The 21,686-nt window shown below is 43.3% G+C and overlaps 1 protein-coding gene across 4 annotated transcripts in view; it reads left to right on the top strand.

Moving 5' to 3' along the window:
* Positions 1-21,686, top strand: part of LOC125464484 (kinesin-1 heavy chain) — a 117,227-nt gene that overhangs the window by 35,457 nt on the left and 60,084 nt on the right. For all 4 annotated transcript variants that reach the window (XM_048556863.2, XM_048556853.2, XM_048556844.2 and 1 more), the window contains exons 6-7: positions 18,252-18,307; positions 18,532-18,619. In XM_048556863.2, coding sequence (XP_048412820.1) covers positions 18,252-18,307; positions 18,532-18,619 — 144 coding nt within the window. The remainder of the gene's footprint in view (positions 1-18,251; positions 18,308-18,531; positions 18,620-21,686) is intronic.

The following is a 21,686-nucleotide window of genomic DNA, read 5'->3' as shown; positions in this document are numbered from 1 at the left end:
GGACCCGTGAGCACAGCCTTAAAATTAGAGGGGGTAAACTTAAAAAGGAAATGAGACAACATTTCTTCAACCAGTGTGTGGTGGGCTTGTGGAATTCATTGCCACAGAGTGGAGTGGAGGCCGTGACGTTAGATGCCTTCAAGGCAGAGATCGACAAATTCTTGATCTCAGAAGGAATCGAGGGCTACAGGGAGAGTGCAGGGAAATGGAATTGAAATGCCCACCAGCCATGATTTAAATGGCGGAGTGGACTTGATGGACCGAATGGCCTGCCTTCCACTTCTGTGTCTTATGGTCTTATGTCAAATACTTGTATCTTTCTCTGTTTTTATTTACTTGTGTTTCATTTTCCTGTGAGTGAAAGTTTCGCTAATGGACAGTGAGTTTAACCCCACGGCTCAGTGAACTCTCTACTTATTCCAGGCATTCTCACTGTTGCAAAATAATGTGAATAGCCTCAATCTCCATTGTTTTTAGTTGATACCTCGTGAATGAAGGTGGACTTTACTCATAGTCATTAAGAGCAAAACCACTGTGTAGTAATGCTTCATTTTTGCTCACTGTATATTGATTTAGTTTCTTTAATTCTGAGAAGCACTTGACTTGCATGACACTGATGGTCCTGACCCATTTGGTCATTGTCATAAAACAGTCTGTTCAGTATTATCAGATTTTTATTGAAGAATTGATGCTGAAACTTTAAAGATTGAATAGTTTATAACATTGTACAGGTTTGCAAATTTTCTTTGAAAGAATAGTCAGCAACATTCAATAATTTCTTGCCTTCTGTTTGATTTTCAGAAAAAAACAGCTAGTGAATGTCAGAGATCAGTGTTCTATTTATCTGTTTAAAATCTATAAAATGGGAGCAGCAGTAGACAGTGTTTGTCCTGTTGAGACTACTTCACTGTTCAATCAGATTACTGTTGATCTGTTTGTGTTTTGAATTCTGCATTCTGCCTTCACTGGGTAATTTATTTTCCCCTGCTTAACAAATCCCTATCCATCTCTGCCCTAAAAATATTCAGTGACTCTGTTTCCACCATCTTTTAAGGCAAAGATCAAAATTCTTACCACTATTGGAGCGAAGAAAAATTCTTCAACTTTTTGTCCTAAAAGGACAAAGATCCTAATTTTACAACATTGCTTCTTATTCTGGACACACCGACCAGAGAAAATATCGTTTCCATATCCACCTTCACAAGACCGTTTCAGGATCTGTCTTCAATCTAGTCACCCCTTCACTGTTCTAAATGCCAATGGGAACAAACCAAACGTAGCTGTAACAATCTGGCAAATCTCCTCTGAACCATCTCTGATGGATTTGCAAACCTTCTTTAAATTGGGACACCAAAACTACACACGGAATCTGAGATCTGGTTTTACCAATGTCCTGTAGAACTAAAGAAAAATATTCTTTATGTTCCACTCTTTATATTAAAGTACAGTGTCCCACTAGCTGTCTTGGTCATGTGCTTTTACCTGCACACAAACTGTTTTGTGACTCGTGTCAGAACACCTAAATTCCTGTGCTCTTAGGATTCTGCAATTATTTTTGTTTATTTCACAATGGTGCTGGTTGCATAAGAAATTGGCTAAGACTTCAATTATTCAAGTTAAATACCTAACATGGAGATTGTTAGAAACAAATTTTTTTTAAAGTTGAAGTATTGATTGTATTGATTGAGTTCACTATTTTGAGCATTCCTGCATTATGCACTGAAGATCTTGTCTTGAATTGTTTCATTCCCACATAGCAGAAAATCATCTGCTTGATAGGGGAAAAACTGGGCAGTTGCTATAGCAGTTGAGCATCTTTGTCAGACTATGACTTTGTCAGTTAAGTAGATGTTGATGTTTTAAAACATAATTGCATTTGATATACCAGTCAGTGTCATACAGGACAGAAACAGATCCTATGGTTCAACTCATTTGCGTAGACCAGACATCCTAATCTGACCTAATTCTGTTTTCCACCATTTGGCCCATATCCCCCTCAAACCCTTCTTTCCTATTCATGTACTTATCCAGATGTCATTGTAATTATGTCCATCTCCACCACTTCATCCAGCAGCTTGTTCTATACTTGTACCACTCACTCCCTGAAAAAGTCAGCCCTCGGGACCTTTTTTAAATCTTGCCCTTCTCACCATATTCCTATGCTCTCCAGTATACGACTCCCCCAACCCCCAACCTTAGGAAAAATACTTTGGCTATTTACCCTATCCATGACCCTTATGATTTTATAAACCTCTATAAGGTCACCTGTCAGTCGCTTTCCTGAGGGGTGACCTTTTATAAAGGTTTACAATGTCCTTGGGGCGGCTCAATGGTTAGCACTGCTGCCTCATAGCACCAGGGATCTAGGTTCGATTCCACCCTCGGGTGACTGTGTGGAGTTTGCACGTTCTCCCCTTGGCTGCGTGGGTTTCCTCCAGGTGCTCCGGTTTCCTCCCACAGTCCAAAAATGTGCAGGCTAGGTGGATTAGCCTTGCTAAATTGTCCACAGTGTTCAGGAGTGTGTGGATTAGGTGGGTTATAGGGGGATGGGTCTGGGCAGGAAACAGAGCTGAAGGGCCTGTTTCCACACTAGAGGGTTTCTGTGATTCTATACGTTTTGCATCAGAAACCGGTTGCATTATTGCTGTCATGTTCTTGGGCAGTCTTGCAGGAGTGGCAACTTTTATCGCACACATGGGCAAGCTGTGTATACTAAATACCCACTAAATATGGAAATTTTACTGTTTGTGGGTAGTGCCACCTATTGGATTAATAGCTTATCACCTGTTTGTCTCGTGTTATTAAAGGAAGTTAAGTAGTAGTTAAAGGATTAGATCGGGAAAGGCAATTCATTAATATTAGCAAAAATCAGCAAAACCCTACAGAAACATTGTTTTTCAAATGATGGAAATTGGCAAGTATCATGTAGGTATCACAGACATGGCTACAAGGGGATCAAGGCTAGGAACTAAATGTTCAAGGATCAACATCCTATTGAAAGGACAAGCAGATGGACAAAGGGGGCGAGGTTGCCTTAGTAAGAAATGAAATTATCAATAGCAAGCACTAATAGTCAAAAGGAATAGAATCTGTAGGTAGAGCTGAGGAATCAAAAAGGAGAAAAGGCTCTGGGAATAGTGTGCAGGTATCCTAGCAGTAGTCAGGATGTGGAGAAGAAAATAAGTTAGGAGATAGAACAGGCATGTAAGAAAGACACCATTGGAATCATTGTAGGGGACTTCAGTATGCAGGTGAATTGGGAAATCAGGTTAGTAGCAGACCTCGAAGAATTTATGGAATGTCTACAAGATGGGTTTTTGTGAGACTTGATTGGGTAACTTAGCATGAAGGAACCCTTAGGAGGCAGTGACTTTATTATGACAGTATGCACTCTTCAATTGAAATCCAATGCCACAGTATTACAATTGAGTAAAGGTAGCTACAAATGCACGAGGGAGGAGCTGGCCATAAGGGAAGCCGAGCAAGGAAGACAGTGGAACAACAATGGTAGGAGCAGAAAACAAGAAATTATAGGCCGGTTAGCCTTACCTTTGTCGTAGATATGATTTTAGTCTATTATTAAGGCTGAGGAGATTTATTAAGGCAGTGTATCTTGAATTGCTTGGTAAAATAGAGCAGAGTCAGCATGTCTTCATCAGGGGAGATTGTCATGCCTGACAAATGTCAGAATTCTTTGCTGTGGCAACGAGCAAGTTAGCACAGTTAATTTGTATTTTATAGGTGGTCTTTGACAAGCTGCTGTATAGAAGGCCATGAAATAATGAGGTCATAATGTTAGGGGCAAGGTACCGGCATAGATAAAGGATAGGCTTACTGGCAAAAGGTAGAATGTGCGGTTAAAGGGCTGTTCTTGTCAGGATGACAGCTGGTGACGAGTGGGGTTCAGCAAGGCATCCGCATTGGGACTGTGACTATTCACGTTATACATTAACAATCTAGGCAAAAGAACTGGGGGCATTGTTCTAAAGTTTGCGCCTATATAAGTGGAGGGACAGGTAGTACTGAGAAAGTGGGGAGGCTGTAGAAGCACTTGGATAGGCTAGGAAAGTGGGCAAAGTAGTGGCAGATGGAATATAACATGGGGAACGTTAGGTTATGTACTTCGGTAGGAAGAATAGAGATGTGGACTATTTTTCAAAGTGCGAACAGACTTTGGAAGTCTGAAACAAAGGGATTTGGTAGTCTAAGTTTAGGATTCTGTTCAGGTTAACATGCAGGTTCAGTGAGGAGCACAAATGCAGTATTAGCTTTAATATCAAAAGGGCTAGAAGATGAGCAGAGATGTACTGTTGAGGCTGTATAGGGCTCAGGTCAGACAGCAATGAAATATTATGAGGGGTTTTGAGCCTGTATATACAAAAGGTGGTGTTAGAAGGGGTCCATAGGAGATTTATAAGAATGATCCTGGGGTTGAAGGGCGTGTCATACTAGCAGCAGTTGAGGAAAGTGGGTCTGTACTTAATAGACCTTAGGATAAGGGCATTTTGATTAAAACTTGCAGAAGGCAGAGGTCTGGATAGAGTGGATGTGCAGAAGATGTGCTGTAGCTGTATGATGTGGGAGCTGGCTGATCCCATTGTGAATGGCAGCGACCACATCTGCAGCAAGTGCTGATTGCTGGAAGAACTCCAGATCAGAGTAAATGACCTGGAATCTGAGCTTCAAACACTGCGGCACATCCGGGAGGGGGAGAGTTACCTGGACACTTTGTTTCAGGAGGCAGTCATGCCCGGTAGATTAAATAACTCAAATTCAGGAAGTGTTCGGGGACAAAGTATGACTGTAAGTGAGGCAGGTAGGGGGATTCAGAGTGCAGGAGCCTCAGCTCTTGACCTTGACCAACAGGTATGAGATTCTTGCTCCCTGTACGGATGAGGGAAAGGGCTGTGGACAGGATGAGCCAGCTGACCACGGCACTGTGGTGCAGAAGGCCATTCAAGAGCGGGGAGCAAAAGACAGGTAGTTGTTATAGGGGATTCTGTTATTAGGGGAACAGATAGTATCCTATGCAAGCCGGATCGGGAGTCCTGCATGGTGTGTTGCCTGCCCGGTGTCAGGGTGCGGGACATCTCTGACCGGGTTGAAAGGATATTGGAGCGGGAGGGGGAGAATCCAGTTGTTGTGGGGATCCAGTTGTTGTGGTCCATGTTGGGACTAACAACATAGGCAAAGCTAGGGTAGAGGACCTGTTCAGGGATTAAGAAGCACTAGGAAAGAAATTGAAGTACAGGTCCTCAAGGGTCATAATCTCCGGATTACTGCCTGAGCCACGTGCTAATTGCCACAGGGAAAAGAAAGTTAGGCTAGTAAACACGTGGCTGTGGGATTGGTGTGGGAAAGAGGGATTCCTTTTCATGGGGCACTGGCATCAGTTTTGGAACAGGGGGGATCTGTACCGTTGGGATGGTCTCCACCTGAACCAATCTGGAACCAGTGTTCTAGTGAAAAGGATAAATAGGGCAGTCAGTAGGACTTTGAACTTCAGTTGGGGGGGAAGGGCAAGCAAAAGAGACAGGGAGTATGGAGTTAAATGGGAAGATAAGCAACAGGTTAGCATGTGTACAAGTGGATTTAAGCTCAAGGCAGACTAGGAATACAGCAAAAAGGAAGGATAGCTTAAGACATCTTAGGATTTCCAACCTCTCTCATAATGATAAGAAAGTTAGCATCAAGACACTTTATCTAAATGCTCGTAGTATTCGCAACAAAGTAGATGAATGAACAGCACAAATCCTCTTGAACGCTTATGATGTGGTAAGCATTCACAGAGACATGGTTGCAGGGAGTTCAGGACTGGCCGTTAAACATCCAAGGATTCACAACATATCAAAAAGACAGGGAGGTGGGCAGAGGGGTTTGTGTTGCCTTGTTAGTTAAGAATGAAATTAAATCTATGGCACTGAATGACAGAGGGTCAGAAGATGTGGAGTCTGTGTGGGTGGAATTCAGGAACCACAAAAGCAAAAAACAATAATGGGAGTTTTGTACAGACCTCCCAACAGTGATCAGGACCAGGGGTGCAAGATGCACCAAGAAAAAGATAGGGCATGTCAGAAAGGCAAGGTCACGGTGATGATGGGGGACTTCAATATGCAGGTGGATTAGGTGAATAATGTTGCCGGTAGATCCAAAGAAAAGGAATTCATGGAATGTATGCAGGATGGCTTTTTGGAATAGCTTGTGATGGAGCCCACAAGGGAGCAGGCTATTCTGGACTTAGTGCTATGTAATGAGCCAGACTTTATAAAAGACCTTAAAGTAAGGGAACCCTTAGGAGGCAACGATCATAATATGGTAGAGTTCAGTCTCCAGTTTGAAAGAGAGAAGGCAAAATCGGATGTAATGGTGTTACAGTTAAATAAAGATAATTACAGGGGCATGAGAGAGGAATTGACGAAAATCGACAGGAAGCAGAGCCGAGCGGGCAAGACAGACCAACGATGGCAGCAGTTTCCGGGTGTAATTGAGGACACAGTACAGAGGTTCATCCCAAAGAAAAGAAAGATTATCTGGGGTGGGATTAGACAGCCATGGCTGACAAAGGAAGTCAGGAAATATATCAAAGAAAAAGAGAGAGCCTATAAAGTGACCAAGAGCACTGGGAAATCAGAAGATTGGGAGGGATACAAAAACAAACAGAGGATAACAGAGAGAGCAATAAGGCAGGAGAAGATCAAATATGAAGGTCAGCTAGCTAGTAATATTAGAAATGATAGTAAAAGCTTCTTTCATTACATAAGAAACAAACGAGAGGCAAAAGTAGATATTGGGCTGCTCCAAATTGATGCTAGAAGGCTAGTGATGGGAGATGAGGAAATAGCTGAAGAACTTAAGTACTTTGCCTCAGTCTTTACAGTTGAAGATGTGAGTAGTATGCCAACAATTAGAGAGAGCCAGGGGGCAGAGTTGAGTACGGTAGGCATTACAAAACAAAGTGCTAGAAAAGCTAAAAGGTCTAAAAATTGATAAATCTCCTGGCCTCGATGGGCTACATCCTAGAGTTCTGAGGGAGGTGGCTGAGGAAATAGCAGAGGCTTTGGTCATGATCTTTCAAAAATCACGAGTCAGGGAAAGTCCCAGATGATTGGAAAATTGCTGTTGTAACCCCCCCCCCCCCTGTTTAAGAAAGGATCAAGGCAAAAGATGGAAAATTACAGGCCAATTAGCCTAACCTCGGTAGTTGGTAAAATTCTAGAATCCATTGTCAAGGATGAGATTTCTAAATTCCTGGAAGTGCAGGGTCAGATTAGAACAAGTCAGCATGGATTTAGTAAGGGGAGGTCGTGCCTGACAAACCTGTTAGAATTCTTTGAAGAGGTAAGAAGTATGTTAGACCAGGGAAACCCAGTAGATGTTATCTATCTAGACTTCCAAAAGGCCTTTGATACGGTGCCTCACGGGAGGCTGCTGAGCAAGGTGAGGGCCCGTGACGTACTAGGTGAGCTACTGGCTTGGATTGAGGATTGGCTGTCTGACCGAAGGCAGAGTTGGGATAAAAGGCTCTTTTTTTGGAATGGCAACTGGTGACGAGTTGTGCCCTGCAGTGTTCTGTGTTGGGGCCACAGCTGTTCACCTTTATATATTAATGATCTGGATGAAGGGACCGGGGGCATTCTGGCGAAGTTTGCCGATACAAAGATAGGTGGACAGGCAGGTAGTACTGAGGAGGTGGGGAAGCTGCAGAAAGATTTACAGTTTAGGAGAGTGGTCCAGGAAATGGCTGATGAAATTCAATGTGAGTAAATGTGAGGTTTTGCACTTTGGAAAAAAGAATACAGGCATGGACTATTTTCTAAACGGTGAGAAAATTGGCAAAGCAGAAGTACAAAGGGATCTGGGAGTGTTGGTCCAGGATTCTCAAGGTTAACTTGCAGGTCGAGTCCGTGATTAAGAAAGCGAATGTAATGTTGTCGTTTATCTCAAGAGGGTTGGAATATAAAAGCAGCAATGTGCTTCTGAGATTTTATAAAGTTCTAGTTAGGCCCAATTTAGAATACTGTGTCTGTTTTTGGACCCCACACCTCAGGAAGGACATACTAGCCCTGGAGCGTGTCCAGCGGAGATTGACACGGATGATCCCTGGAATGGTAGGTTTAACGTATGATGAACGGCTAAGGATCCTGGGATTGTACTCAGAGTTTAGAAGGTTGAGGGGAGATATAATAGAAACTTGTAAGTTAACATATGGTTTAGAAGGGGTGGACACTAGGAAGTTGTTTCTGTTAGTCGGGGAGACTAGGACCCGTGGGCACAGCCTTAAAATTAGAGAGGGTAAATTTAAAACTGAAATGAGACGACATTTCTTCAACCACGGTGTGGTGGGCTTGTGGAATTCATTGCCACGGAGTGCAGTGGAGGCCGGAACGTTGGATGCCTTCAAGGCAGAGATCGACAAATTCTTGATCTCGGAAGGAATCAAGGGCTACGGGGAGAGTGAAGGGAAGTGGAATTGAAATGCCCATCAGCCATGATTTAAATGGCGGAGTGGACTTGATGGACCAAATGGCCTTACTTCCACTCCTAAGTCTCTCCTATAAATGCAAACATCTTTAGACCATAAGACAATGAGCCGAGAGCACTGCCTCGGAACAAAGGGACTGAGATGAGGAATTTCTTCAACCAAAGGGTGGTTCATTTGTAGGACGGACTTGCTTCAGAGGGCTATGGAGGCTGAATCATTGTGTATTTAAAACAGATGGTTAGGTTCTGGATTGGTAAGGGGATCAAGGGTTATGGTGAAACAGGATAAATGTGGTTGAGGCGCATTCAGCTGTGATCCAGTAATGGTGAAGACTTGATGGGCTGAGTTTTGCTCCTGTCTTGTGATGATCCCTTTTGCTGGTATCATCCATTTGTCAGCCATCCTTAATTTGTAGCCTTTATTGCCTGTGGCAAAGGCTGAGGGTGCAAGTAAAATTCTAGGATTATTTTTGGATGAGAGATTATGCTAAAACAGTGTTTGCCCCATCAGGTAGAAGTAGAAATTCCCATTGTACTACCACGATGTCTTGATTAACATTTTGTGCATAGAATAACATCAAAGGACAGGTTGTGGTCACTTTTAAAATTTATTCTTCTCCAGGATGTGAATGTTGCTGGCTAAGCCATCCCTTATTGTTTTCCAGAAAGTGGGGTTGAGCTGCCACCTTAAACTGCTGCAGTCTCTGTGATATAGGCTCTAGCTTTCAGGGTAGTGTAGCTGTTAGCTGGAATCAGATGCTGTTGGCACAAGACTTTCACAGGTTCAGAACATGTAATTAATGTGGTTCAAAATTCTATGGAGTGATGCGGTCTGTCAGTGGACAACAAATGCCCAATATTGAACTTTGATGTTTATGAAAATGCTTCCACTCCAATTCTCTTGCTCTAATTCATTGAACATACCTTGGGAAATAGATTCTGATTTTTCAACACATCTGGAGGAATGAGTTTTAATAGGTCTCTTCTGTTACTGTGCCAGGCTTGGAGACTAGAGGTCTGAGATCTCACTTAACAACAATTTTCAGTATGCCCGCACAGTAATGAGCTCAAAATTCCATGAGGTTGAATTGTTGAGCCATGTCTGTGTTCCACTGTTAGAATCTTTCAAAATGTATGGCCAACTGAACATAGAACATATAGAACATAGAACATTACAGCACAGTTACAGGCCCTTCGGCCCTCGATGTTGTGCCAACCTGTCATACCAATCTGAAGCCCATCTAACCTACACTATTCAATGTACGTCCATATGCTTATCCAATCTCGACTTAAACGTACCTAAAGTTGGCGAATCTACTACTGTTGCAGGCGAAGCATTCCATTCCCTTACTAGTCTCTGAGTAAAGAAACTACCTCTGACGTCTGTCCTATATCTTTCACCCCTCAATTTAAAGCTATGTCTCCTCGTGCTCGCCTTCACCATCCTAGGAGAAAGGCTCTCCCTATCCACCCTATCTAACCCTCTGATTATTTTGTATGTTTCAATTAAGTCACCTCTCAACCTTCTTCTCTCTAATGAAAACAGCCTCAAATTCCTCAGCCTTTCCTCGTAAGACCTTCCCTCCGTACCAGGCAACATCCTAGTAAATCTCCTCTGCACCCTTTCCGAAGCTTCCACATCCTTCTTATAATGCAGTGACCAGAACTGTACACAATACTCCAAGTGCGGCTGCAGCATAACCTCTTGGTTCCGGAACTCGATCCCTCTATTAATAAAAGCTAAAACACTGTATGCCTTCTTAACAGCCCTGTCAACCTGGGTGGCAACTTTCAAGGAACTGTGTACGTGGACACAGAGATCTCTCTGCTCATCCACACTACCAAGAATCTTACCATTAGCCCAGTACTTTGCCTTCTGGTTACTCTTACCAAAGTGTATCACCTCTCACTTGTCTGCATTAAACTCCATTTGCCATCTCTCAGCCCAGCTCTGCAGTAGTGTTATCTGTGGCATCTGTTTTAAATGTTTGTCAAAATAGTTTTTTTAAGAACAGAAATATAGTTTCTAACAATTTATAATATCCTTCGGGTCTTGTAGACTCAACAGCAATATTCCTTCGTAAGTTGATCAGGAAGGAGGGGGGAGCTTTCTCTCAAAGTTGAGCTGCATTATGGGAAGGTAGACTAGTCCTAGTCATAGAGATATACAGCATGGAAACAAACATAGAACATAGGACAGTACTGGCTCTTCGGTCCACGATCTTGTGCTGACCTATTATCCTACTAAGGCCAATCTACGCTGCTTACCCTGCATTTTACTGTCCTCTGTGTGCCTATCCAAGAGTCGCTTAAAAGTCTCTCGTATCTGACTCCACTACCACTGCTGGTAGTGCATTCCACGCACCCACCACTCTGAGGAATCTACCTCTGACATCTCCCCTATACCTTCCTCCAATCACCTTGAAATATGCCCCCTCGTAATAGTCATTTCTGCCCTGGGAAAAAGCCTCTGGCTATCCACTCTGCCTAGGCCTCTCATCACCTTGTACACCTGTATGAAGTCACCCCTCATCATCTTCGCTCCAATGAAAAAAGCTCTAGCTCCCTCAACCTTTCCTCCATGAGACCTGCCCTCTGGTCCAGGCAGCATCCTGGTAAATTTCCTCGACAGCCTCTCTAAAGCTTTCGCATCTTTCCTATAATGAGGTGACCAGAACTGAATACAATGTTCCAAGTGTGGTGTAACCATTGTTTTATAGAGCTGCAGCATAACCTTACTGCTCTTAAACTCCATTCCCCTGCCAATGAAAGCCAACAACCCTATCAACTTGGGTAGCAACTTTGAGGGATCTAAGGACGTAGACCCCAAGATCCCTCTGTTCCTCCACACTGCCGAGAATCTTGCCATTTAACTCTGTTCTGCATTCAAATTCGACCTTCCAAAATGAATCACTTTACACTTTGAATTCCATCTGTCACTTCTTTGTCCAGCTCTGCATTATGTCAATGCCACGTTGCAACCTACAACAAACCTCCATGCTGTTTACAACTCCACCAATCTTTGTGTCATCAGCAAACTTACTAACCCACCCTTCCATTTCCTTGTCGAAGTCATTTACGAAGATCACAAAGAGCAGAGGTCCCAGAACAGATCCCTGCGGTACACCACTGGTCACTGAAGTCCAGGCCGAATACTTTACATCCGCTACCACCCTCTGTGTTTTCTGTTGGACAGCCAGTTTTGTATCTGGACAGCCAAATTTCCCTGAATCCCTGCTTCCTTACTTTCTGAATGAGCCAACCATGTGGAACCTTATCAAATGCCTTGCTAAAATCCACATAAGACTTCAAAACATAGGAGCAGAAATTAGGTCATTCGCTCCATCGAGTGTCCTCCGCCATTCAATCGTTCAATAAGTTCCTCAACCCCATTCTCCTGCTTTCTCCCTGTAACCCTTGATCCCCTTGACAATCAAGAACCTATCTATCTCAGTCTTTAAATGTGCTCAATGGCAGTGAATTGCATTGATTCACCACTTTCTTGCTGAAGAAGCTTCTCCTTATCTCCATTCTAAAAGGTCTTCGCTTTTATTCTAAGGCTGTGTCCTCAGGTCCCAGACACTCCTACCAATGGAAGCCTTTCCCGACATCCACTCTATTCAGGCCATTCAGTATTCCATAAGTTTCATTTTCATTTAGATTCCACCCCCCCCCACGCCCGGTTCTTCTAAACTGCAATGAGTATAGCCCCATAGTCCTCAAAAGTCCATCAAATGTTAAGCTTCTCATTCCTGGGACCATTCTCGTGAACCTCCTCTGAACCCGCATGACCTCACACTTCCCCACGTTATACTCCATCTGCCACTTCTGTGCCCACTCTCCCGACCTGTCCAAAACCTTCTGCACCCTCCCCACCACCTCAATACTACCTGTCCCTCCACCTATCTTTGTATTGTCTGCAAACTTAACCAGAATGCCCACAGTTCCTCCTCCTAGATCATTAATGTATAAAGTGAAAAGTTGTGGTCCCAACATTGACCCTTGTGGAACACCATTTGTTACTGGCTGCCATCCTGAGGAAGACCCCTTTATAGCCACTCTCTGCTTTCTGCCACGTAGCCAATCATCTATCCATGCCAGCACCTTGCCTCAATCACCATGGGCCGTTAGCAGCCTCCTGTGTGGCACCTTTATCAAAGGCCTTCTTGAAGTCCAGGTGGATAACATCCATTGGCTCTCCTTGGTCTACCCTATACATCACCACCATTGCTCTATCTTCATCGATGTGTTTTGTCACATCCTCCAAGAATTCAATAAGGCTTGTGAGGCATGACTTGCCCCTCTCAAGGCCATGCTGACTATTTCTAATCAAGCTGAGCTTTTCCAAATCGTAAATACTTTCTCTCCGATTCCTCTCCAATAATTTGCCCACCACAGAAGTAAGACTGACCGGTTTATAATTTCCAGGATTATCCCTATTCCCTTCCTTGAACAAGGGAATGACATTTGCCAACCTCCAGTCTTCTGGTACTACTTCAGTAGACAGTGAGAACGCAGAGATTGTTGCCGAAGGCACTGCAATCTTTTCCCTTGCTTCCCGTAGCAACCTTGGGTATATCCTGTCTGGCCCAGGGGACTTATCTATCCTCCTGTTTTTCAAAATTTCTAGCACGTCCATCTTCCTAACACCAACCTGTTTGAGCATATCTGCCTGTTTTCACGCTGCCCTCACAAACGTCAAGAGCCCTCTCAGTGGTGAATACTGTAGCAAAGTATTCATTAAGGACCTCCCCCACCTCCTCTGACTCTGCGCACAAGTTCCCTCTACTATCCCTGATTGGCCCTACCCTCACTCTGGCCACCCTTTTGTTCCTCACAAGCATAGAACACCTTGGGGTTTTCCTTGATCCTACCTGCCAAGGTTCTCTCAAAGCTTCTAGCTCTCCTAAGTCCATTCTTCAGTTCCATCATTGCTACCATTTAGGCACCTGGAGCCCTGTCTGATCCTTGCTTCCTCCTTCCTCCACACTAGGTGTTCAGTGTGTCTTGTCATCCAGGGTCCCTTCACCATACCATCCTTTCCATGCCTCATGGAGACAAACCTATCCGGTACTTTTAGCAACTGTTCCCGAAACAACCTCCGTATTTCTGTCACGCATTTCCATGAGAACATCTGATCCCAATTGGTGCTCTGTAGTTCTTGCCTAATAGCATTGTAATTCTCCCTCCCCTAATTAAATGTTTTCATACCGTTTGCTCCTATCCCTCACCATGACTACAGTAAAGGTCATGGAGTTGTGATCACTATCACTGAAATGCTCTCCCGCCAAGAGATTTGACACCTGACGTGGTTTGTTGCCAAGCACCAAATCCAATATGGCTTCCTCTGTAGTCAGCCTATCTACATATCGAGTCAGAAATCCTGCCTGGACACACCTGATGAAATCTGTTCCATCCAAACTATTTGCTCTTAGGAGGTTCCAGTCTGTTAGGGAAGTTGAAGTCACCCATGGCAACTACGCTATTTCTTCTGCACCTTTCCAAAATCTGTCTCCCAGTCTGTTCCTCAGTGTCTGTTACTTTTGGGGGGCGCTGTATAGAAAACTCCTAAGAACATGACAGCTCCTTTCCTGTTTTTGACTTCCACCCATACTGATTCAGTGGACAAGCCCTCCTCCACGACCCCTCATTCTGCAGCTGTGATATCATCCCTGATTAGCAATGTCAACTCCCCCACCTCTCTTGCATCTCTCCCCTATTTTTTTTTAGAACCATCTATACCCTGGAACATCCAACAACCATTCCTGCCCCTGTATTATCCAGGTCTCTGTCATGGCCACAAAATCATAGTTCCAAGTACTGATCCATGCTGTAAGTTCGTCACCTTTTTATTCCTGACATTTCTTGCATTGAATTTGACACACCTCAACCTGTCGCACTCCCAGCCACTTTGCCCTATCAACTACTTATCCTTCCTCACAGATACTCTGCTTGCTGTAAGTGCCTGTACCCCATCCTCTGATCCGTAGTTTCAGTAAGTATCCTCCTGCCAAACTAGTTTGAACCTTCCTGAAGCGCTGTAGCAAGCCATCTGCCCAGGATATTGGTGTCCCTTCAGTTCAGGTGCAACCCGTCTTTCCTGTACAGGTCAACACCTTCCCTAAAAGGTATCCCAGTGATTCACAAACCTGAAGCCCGCCACACCAATTTTGTAGCCATGTGTTCAGCTGCACTTACTGTCTGTTTCTTGCCTCACTAATCCATGTCACTGGTAGTAATGCTGAGATTACTATTCTGCTCACCCTGGCTTTCAGCTTCCAACCTAACTCCCTATATTCACTTTTCGGGTCTTCATCCCGTTTCCTAGCTATGTCATTGGTACAGATGTGTACCACGACCTCTGGCTGCTCTCCTTCACCCTTGAGAATCCGAGACAACCCTGACCCTGGCACCCAGGAGACAACATACCATCCGGGAGTCTTGCTCGGTACCACAGAATCTCATGTTGGACCCTTTGGTCCAATTTGTCTGTGTTGATCAGATATCCTAAATAAATCTAGCCTCATTTGCCAGCATTTGGCCCCAAATCCCCCTCACCCTTCCTATTCATATACCCATCCAGATGCCTTTTAAATGTTGTAATCGTACTGATCTCCCCACTTCCTCTGGCAGCTGATTCTGTATATGCACCGCTTTGTGTGAAAAGGTTGCTCCTTAGGCTCCTTTTTTTAAAATCTTGCTCCTCCCACCTTAAACCTGTCCCCTCTAGTTTTGGACTCTTTCCCCCCCACCCCCCCCCACTGCGCGCCCGGACGAAAAGACCTTGGCTATTAGCTGTATCTGTGCCCCTTATGATTTACAAACCCTTAAAGGTCACCCCCAGCTTCTAATGCACCAGAGAAAATAGTGCCAGTCTATTGAGCATCTCCCTATAGCTCAGTCCCTCCAACCCTAGCAACATCCTCATAAATCTTTTCTGAACCCTTTCGAGTTTCACAATATCCTTCTTAAAGCAGGCAGACAAGAATTGCATGCAGTATTTCAATAGTGACTTAACCAATGTCGCAAGCAACCGCAACATGACCTCCCAACCCCTATACTCTATACACTGACCAATAAAGGCAAGCATACCAAATGCTGCCTTCACTATCCTATCTACCTGCAACTCCACTTTTAAGGAATTATGAACCTGCACTCCAAGGTCTCTTTGTTCAGCAGCACTCCCCGGGAGTGTGTATTCCCAGACCTGATTTGCCTTTCCAAAATGCAGCACCTCACATTTATCTAAATGAAATTCTGTCTGCCACTCCTTGGCCCATTTGCCCATCTGATCAAGATCCTGTTGTACTCTTGAGGTAATCTTCTTTACTGGTCACTACCCCTCCAATTTTGGTGTCAACTGCAAACTTACCAGCCACACCATGTTCACATCCAAATCATTTATATAAATGATGAAAAGCTGTAGACTCAGCACTGATCCTTATGGCATACTGCAGGTCACAGGCTTCTCGTGTGGAAGGCAACCCTCCACAAGCACCTTCTGCCTTCAGGCCAGCCCTGTAGCCACATAGCTAGTTTTCCCTCTTATTCGTTGTGATCTAACTTTGCTAATCAGCCTACCATGAGGAACCTTGAAATATTCATCCTTCATTTTGCTGTGGTAATCTTCATTCTTTAAATGCAGCCTGAAGAGTGAGTCATTGATTGGAGCTATGTTCCAGGTGTTTTTAAATGTGTCTTTGAAGTTTGGGCACAAGTAATTCATTTAAAATTAAAATTTATTGAAGTTATGATTATGATTATTTGAGGTTCTACAATAAAGCTTATACTGTGCATCTTTTGAGGGCACATGGTATTGGGGGCAAAATACTGAGTTGGATTGAAAATTGGCTGGCTGACAGGAAGCAAAGAGTAGTGATAAACAGGTCCCTTTCGGAATGGCAGGCAGTGACCAATGGGGTACCACAAGGTTCGGTGCTGGGACCGCAGCTGTTTACGATATATATTATTGATATAGACGAAGGCATTAGAAGTAATAGAACATAGAACATAGAACATAGAACAGTACAGCACAGAACAGGCCCTTCAGCCCACAATGTTGTGCCGACCATTGATCCTCATGTATGCACCCTCAAATTTCTGTGACCATATGCATGTCCAGCAGTCTCTTAAATGACCCCAATGACCTTGCTTCCACAACTGCTGCTGGCAACGCATTCCATGCTCTCACAACTCTCTGCGTAAAGAACCTGCCTCTGACATCCCCTCTATACTTTCCACCAACCAGCTTAAAACTATGACCCCTCGTGCTAGCCATTTCTGCCCTGGGAAATAGTCTCTGGCTATCAACTCTATCCATGCCTCTCATTATCTTGTATACCTCAATTAGGTCACCTCTCCTCCTCCTTTTCTCCAATGAAAAGAGACCGAGCTCAGTCAACCTCTCTTCATAAGATAAGCCCTCCAGTCCAGGCAGCATCCTGGTAAACCTCCTCTGAACCCTCTCCAAAGCATCCACATCTTTCCTATAATAGGGCGCCCAGAACTATAGGCAAATTTGCTGATGACACAAAGTTGGGTGGCAGTGTGAAATGTGAGGAGGATGTTATTAGAATACAGGGTGGGACAGGCTAGGTGAGTGGACGGATGCGTGGCAGATGCAGTTTAATGTGGATAAATGTGTGGTTATACACTTTGGCAAGAACAGGAAGGCAGATTGCTATCTCAATGGAGTCAAGTTAGGTAAAGGGGAAGCACAACAAGACCTAGTTGTTCTTGTACATCAGTCACTGAAAGCAAGCAAGCATGCAGGTACAGCAGGTAGTGAAGAAAGCTAATAGCATGCTGGCCTTCATAAGAGGAATTGAGTATAGGAGCAAAGAGGTCCTTCTGCAGCTGTACAGGGCCCTGGTGAGACCGTACCTGGAGTATTGTGTGCAGTTTTGGTCTCCCAATTTGAGGAAGGACATTCTTGCTATTGAGGGAGTGCAGCGTAGGTTCACAAGGTCAAGTCCCGGAATGGCGGGACTATTATATGTTGAAAGATTGGAGTGACTGGGCTTGTATACGCTTGAGTTTAGAAGGATGGGAGGGGATCTGATTGAGACGTATAAGATTATTAAGGGATTGGACACTGTGGAGGCAGGAAGCATGTTTCCACTGATGGTGAGTCCAGGACCAGAGGACACGGTTTAAAAATAAGGGGTAGGCCATTTAGAACAGAGTTGAGGAAAAACTTCTTCACCCAGAGAGTTGTGGATATATGGAATGCTCTGCCCCAGAAGGCAGTGGAGGCCAACTCTCTGGATGCTTTCAAGAAAGAGATAGACAGAGCTCTTTAAAGATAGTGGAATCAAGGGTTATGGGGATAAGGCAGGAACAGGATACTGATTGTGGATGATCAGCCATGATCATAATGAATGGTGGTGCTGGCTCGAAGGGCCGAATGGCCTACTCCAGCACCTATTGTCTATTGTGATCAAATTTATTAAAAGGACATTGCGAAAAGATTTATCAAAAGTTTCTACACTTTTAAAAATCGTCCTAATCTTGTCTTGATTTCAGTTTTGCTAATTTTATATTTGTGTGCTCTAAACTCATGCATAGTCCAAACTTATCTCATTACATCATAATTCCTCCTGCTTTTAGGTGTAAAGATGATTTTTCAGCAAAGCAAGGAATGCTGAGTATTACAAAATAATATTGGAATCTCAATTTGCAATAATACAGCTGAGTATTGTATTCGTGCATGGCTCTGAATTACAAGGAGTATTGGATTATGAAATAAAACATTGTTTCTGTGTTTGTAGTGTCCAAGACCAATCTTTCTGTCCATGAAGATAAAAATAGAGTCCCTTATGTGAAGGTGAGTAAAATATATCAAGGTTGAAACCAAACCCCACAGTGCTGGAGAAATTGACACAGGGTCCTTGGACTTGATGTTAGTTGTTTTTCTCTCTTCAGGTGCTGCCAGACTTGAATTTCTCCAGCACTTTGTTTTTTCCAGATTTTCAGCTTTTGCAGTTCTTTGTATGTACTGAAACTATTTTGCTTATAAATTTGGTCTTCATTTTTGCCTTTCTGGTATAGGGCTGCACTGAACGTTTTGTTTGCAGTCCTGAAGAAGTCATGGATACAATTGATGAAGGAAAGTCTAACCGACATGTAGCAGTTACAAGTAAGTGTAGATATCATTGGTTGCACTCCAACTCACTTTAGACTAAATGTGATCCTGTGTAGTGTTCAAAGAATACGTTGTGATTGAACTTGTTTAAAAATGGATTCAACTCTGCTTATGGAACTAATTTAGGAAAATAATTTTAAAAATACATTTGCAAATCTTGTGAAATTCTATTTTATAAATTTTCGTCCAGACATCTGTTGGTCTTGTGGGAATAATCAAGGTGAGGATATCCTTGTTTTTGATTGACTTGCATAGCTCAACTAAATCTAGAAAGATGTAGTAAGAACCTTGCTTCCCTCCAGTCTATCTTTAATTTGTTATTGAATATCAATTATTAAAATTGCTGATTGGTAGCTACCAATGTTAAGGCATAATATATTCAAAGGAGATTACCTCCCTCTATATTATAGTCAGTCTTTGATTAAGTTGACTATTTGACTTGAGCAACAAGCTTTTTAAAGCTATAGATTTCGAGATTTTTAAAATGCTAACTTTCCTGGTTTTTATTTTGAGGTGGCAGGATTATTTCCTTGGTTGGTGCATTGTAAAGGGATGGGCATCAAATCATAGCCCTAAAAATCTAAGGAAGTAGTGAAGTAATTTGTTCTAGTTTAAAGATTAGCAGTATATGAAGCATATTACTACAAGTAATGGTTGAAAATGTCAAGTAAAATACTTAAGATGAATACTTAGATAAATAGAATTGGGTACAGACAAGAGAGATAGGAACCATTCGTGTATACCCACAATGTGCAGGTAGTACCAGCACAACTCAATTGGTCAAATGGCCTCTCCTGCACTGCCATCAAGTCAGACGTTATAACACAGAAATCCTTTGGCCTGTTGTGCTTGCGCTTGTCATCAAATATCTATCTGTTCTAAACCCCTTTTTTCCATCTTCTAACCGCATCTTCGAATATTTTCAATTCCTACGTTAATTCATACTAGGTGACTTTACAGAATGAAGTGCACGCCTTTTATTGGTCTCTAGGCTTTTAATTGAACTAATTCTAGTACCAACTTTTCTGCCATGCCTTGTGTTATAAGTTTGTGTGGAATGTAAATTGCCATTAAAATACAGTGCCTTTGCATGGTAGATGGATCAGTGGTTGCATTTATTTTTTAAAAAAATTGACTTCAGGCCACATACCTGAATTATAGGTGTGTTTGCGAAATAGGTTGGGTTTAACACAACTTTCAGTGTAGGTAATGGGACCAGTGGATGTAGCATGGTTAGATTTTCAAAACAGAAGGTGCCTGCATCCTGTTAGATTATGGCAAGATTTGTGTGCACAGGGTGATTGCTTGAACCTAGACTAAGGATGGTCTAAGATGCAGGAAGTAGAATAGGGATAAACAAGTCAGTTTTGGGTTGGCTAGTTTTAACTGGTAGGTTTTCATAAAGATTAGCTTTTTGTTCCTCTTTACAATCCATATCAATGGTTCAGTTTAAGGAACTGAGCATGTTATATCCAGTTTTACTGACCTTGCGAAGCTGGGCAGACAAGCAATCAAATTCTTGTCAAGAACAATGTAAAAGAAATATTGTAAGTTTCAATAAATCACAGCTCATTCTTCCGCATTCCAATGATTGCAGTCCCAATTACTTCACCTTTCCCCATAAGGCAATCCCTTCATTCCCAGGACTGAACCAGGTGAGCCTCTGAACTGTGTCCAATGCAGCAAAGTCCCTTAAATTAGGAGACTAGAGATCTACACTGTGCTCCAGGCATGGTATCATCAGTTAACTGAATAGTTGTAGCAAGAGTTACTTGTCTCTTTCTCTTCCATGCTACTATGTTTCTCAAATTGGAGACCTGTGACCAGTGGTGTTCCACAGGGATCTGTGCTGGGACCACTGTTGTTTGTCATATGTGTAAATGATTTGGAGGAAGGTGTAGGTGGTCTGATCAGCAAGTTTGCAGATGACACGAAGATTGGTGGAGTAGCAGATAGTGAAGGGGACTGTCAGAGATTACAGCAGAATATAGATAGATCAGAGAGTTGGGCAGATAAATGGCAGATGGAGTTCAATCCGGGCAAATGCGAGGTAATGCATTTTGGAAGATCAAATTCAAGGGCGAGCTATACAGTAAATGGAAAAGTCCTGGGGAAAATTGATGAACAGAGAGATCTGGGTGTTGAGGTCCATTGTTCCCTGAAGGTGACAATGCAGGTCAGTAGGGTGGTCAAGAAGGCATATGGCATGCTTTCCTTCATTGGGCGGGGTATTGAGTACAAGAGTTGACAGGTTGTGTTGCAGTTGTATAGTACTTTGGTTCGGCCACATTTGGAGTACTGTGTACAGTTCTGGTTGCCACATTACCAAAAGGATGTGGATGCTTTGTAGACGGTGCAGAGGAGGTTCACAAGGATGTTGCCTGGTATGGAGGGTGCTCGCTATGAGGAGAGGTTGAGTAGATTAGGATTATTTTCATTAGAAAGACGGAGATTGAGGGGGGACCTGGATTGAGGTCTACAAAATCATGAGGGGTATAGACAAGGTGGATAGCAAAAAGCTTTTTCCCCAAAGTGGGGGACTCAATTACTAGGGGTCATGAGTTCAAAGTGAGAGGAGGAAAGTTTAAGGAGATATGCGTGGAAAGTTCTTTACACAGAGGGTGGTGGGTGCCTGGAACGCGTTGCCAGCGGAGGTGGTAGCCGCAGACACGTTAGTGTCTTTTAAGATATATTTGGACAGGTACATGGATGGGCAGGGAGCAAATGGACACAGACCGTTAGAAAATAGATGACAGGTTAGACAGAGGATCTCGATCAGCGCAGGCTTGGAGGGCCGAAGGGCCTGTTCCTGTGCTGTAATTTTCTTTGTTCTAAGACCGACATTCCATTTGCCTTCCTAATCACACTGCTTGCTCATGGAGATTTATGCATGAGGAAACTTTCTGTAAACCTACAACCTCAACCACTAAGAAGGATAAGGGCAGCAGATGTATAGGTTTTCTGAAGAAGGGTCCAGACCTGAAACATCAACTTTCCTGCTCTTCTGATGCTGCTTGGCCTGCTGTGTTCATCCAGCTCTACACCTTGTTATCTCAGATGT

The sequence above is a fragment of the Stegostoma tigrinum genome, chromosome 2 (genome assembly GCF_030684315.1).
Source record: "Stegostoma tigrinum isolate sSteTig4 chromosome 2, sSteTig4.hap1, whole genome shotgun sequence".
Classification (NCBI taxonomy): Eukaryota; Metazoa; Chordata; class Chondrichthyes; order Orectolobiformes; family Stegostomatidae; genus Stegostoma; species Stegostoma tigrinum.
This window is presented reverse-complemented; position numbering and strand designations above follow the sequence as displayed.